This window comes from Notolepis coatsorum (assembly GCF_963971535.1).
Source record: "Notolepis coatsorum genome assembly, chromosome: 4".
Lineage (NCBI taxonomy): Eukaryota > Metazoa > Chordata > Actinopteri > Aulopiformes > Paralepididae > Notolepis > Notolepis coatsorum.
In genome coordinates, this window is record NC_140168.1 from 60,735,351 (window position 1) to 60,737,176 (window position 1,826).

Consider the following 1,826-nt stretch of genomic DNA (forward strand, 5'->3'; position numbering starts at 1 on the left):
TCCCTCAATTGTAAATTTGTCAATTGTGTAGAAAGGACAGAATACTTTGCATTTGACAAATAAGGTGTGTGTGTGTGTGTGTGTGTGTGTGTGTGTGTGTGTGTGTGTGTGTGTGTGTGTGTGTGTGTGTGTGTGTGTGTGTGTGTGTGTGTGGGGGGGGGGGGGATCTTAAGTCTCAAAATTCTAATTCCGTTCCTTTATCTTGACCATACTCTGGGAGGGACATAAGACAAAACATTTAAAAAACAGAAGGATTTCACAACAGTTTTAACCCTCACATCACCTTGAGAAAAAACGGAATCCATAGAACACTAAAAACGCAGATCCTATCACGTATTCATATTTTGGTGTTCGTTTTAGATTAATTTAGGATGTAGGTGTAAACGGCTAATTTTTGGGGAGTCGCCGGATCAGACGACGGTGCTAATGTCCTCCGCCTCGTCCGGTTTCTTGGGCTTGCTCGGGAGGGACTTCAGGTATTCCAGGTGACGCCGCGCGTCCTCCTGGTTCTGCCTGACGTAATAAACCACATAGGAAATCACCATGGCGAACCAGCCAAACATAGTCACCAACATCGCATAGTCCGTGGTCCGTTTGGCCAGGTTACAGAGATCCGTGTCCACCGCCAGGAAGGGCCGACCCTCCTGGTCGCGGAGCTCCGAGCTCCTGCACAGGACGCGGGCGGCCGCCTCGTGGTTGTGCGCCATGCCGCCGAGCGCCTGCTGCAGGGCGCAGTCACAGTGCCAGGGGTTGTCGTCCACGATGACGCGTGCCTTGAGCCGCGCGAAGGCGTCCTTGTGGACGCTAGTGATGCGGTTGTGCGAGAGGTCCAGCACCTGCAGTGTGGCCTCGATGCCGCCGAAGGCGCCCTCGCCAAGGGTCTCCACCGCGTTGTAGGACAGGTTGAGCTCCCGCAGGAGCCGCAGGCCCTGGAAGACGCGGTCGGGCACGGCGCCGATCTGGTTGTGGTCCAGCCGCAGGAGGGCCGTGTCTGCCGGGAGGTCTGGGGGGATCTCTTTGAGCCGGGACTGGCTGCAGGTGACGTTCAGGCCGTGGAGGAGGGACTCGGCGCGCTGGCAGATGCAGCCCTTGGGACACATGCTGGCGGAGGGGAAGCACAGGGCCATGAGGACCAGGCTCTGCAGGAGCAGGCACATGGGAAGGGAGCGTGACAGCCACAAGTCCAGCAGAGTCATACTGACCGCCGGCCGACAGCGGCATCCCGCCGGGGGCCCAGGACGCACCGCTGGTCGATCACGCACATCCCCCCATGCCGAAGAGGAAACCCCTTCACCGTCTGGTCACACTCACTGCCGAATGGCGCCCCTGTGTGGAATCATGCTGTTTTCAGCCCTGAAACGAGACAAAACAAAAATCAAGGGAGGAAGTTCACTTCTGTGAATGGAAATAATCAGAAAGCCACTTTGGCATATCACATCGATTTACAGTCATAGGGATGGGAATTACCAGAGAGCATGACAATGTAAAAATATCACAATAATTTTAATAATAATATTGCTTTTCCTAAAGAGCCCACATTGTGGCCATTTCCCAGTATTTTCATTGTGTGGTCTATTTACAAACATTTACATGTTTGTATGGTCAAAAAGCACTTAGTTACAGCTGTACAGGCTGTGTCACTCTCAGGCAAGCAGTCAGCCTCAAACAGGCCGTTTTGGCTCCTGTCTCTTTAAATGAAAATGAGCTGCTGCTACACTTCCTGGTTCACGGAATTCAGATGTGTAAAACTAGCCATTGCAGATCATGTCCAGCAAATGCAATTGCATATTTTATTTCTCTAGTTGTAAAATGTTGTCAGAAACATA

The 1,826-nt window shown here is 52.5% G+C and overlaps 1 protein-coding gene across 1 annotated transcript; it reads right to left on the bottom strand.

The window, feature by feature from the left end:
* Positions 1-410: 410 nt before the first annotated feature.
* lrrc3b (leucine rich repeat containing 3B) lies at positions 411-1,196 on the bottom strand (the record flags this gene model as incomplete). Its single annotated transcript, XM_084312738.1, has 1 exon — positions 411-1,196. The coding sequence occupies one exon, from the start codon at positions 1,194-1,196 to the stop codon at positions 411-413; it is 786 nt and encodes a 261-aa protein (XP_084168864.1).
* Positions 1,197-1,826: the final 630 nt, after the last annotated feature.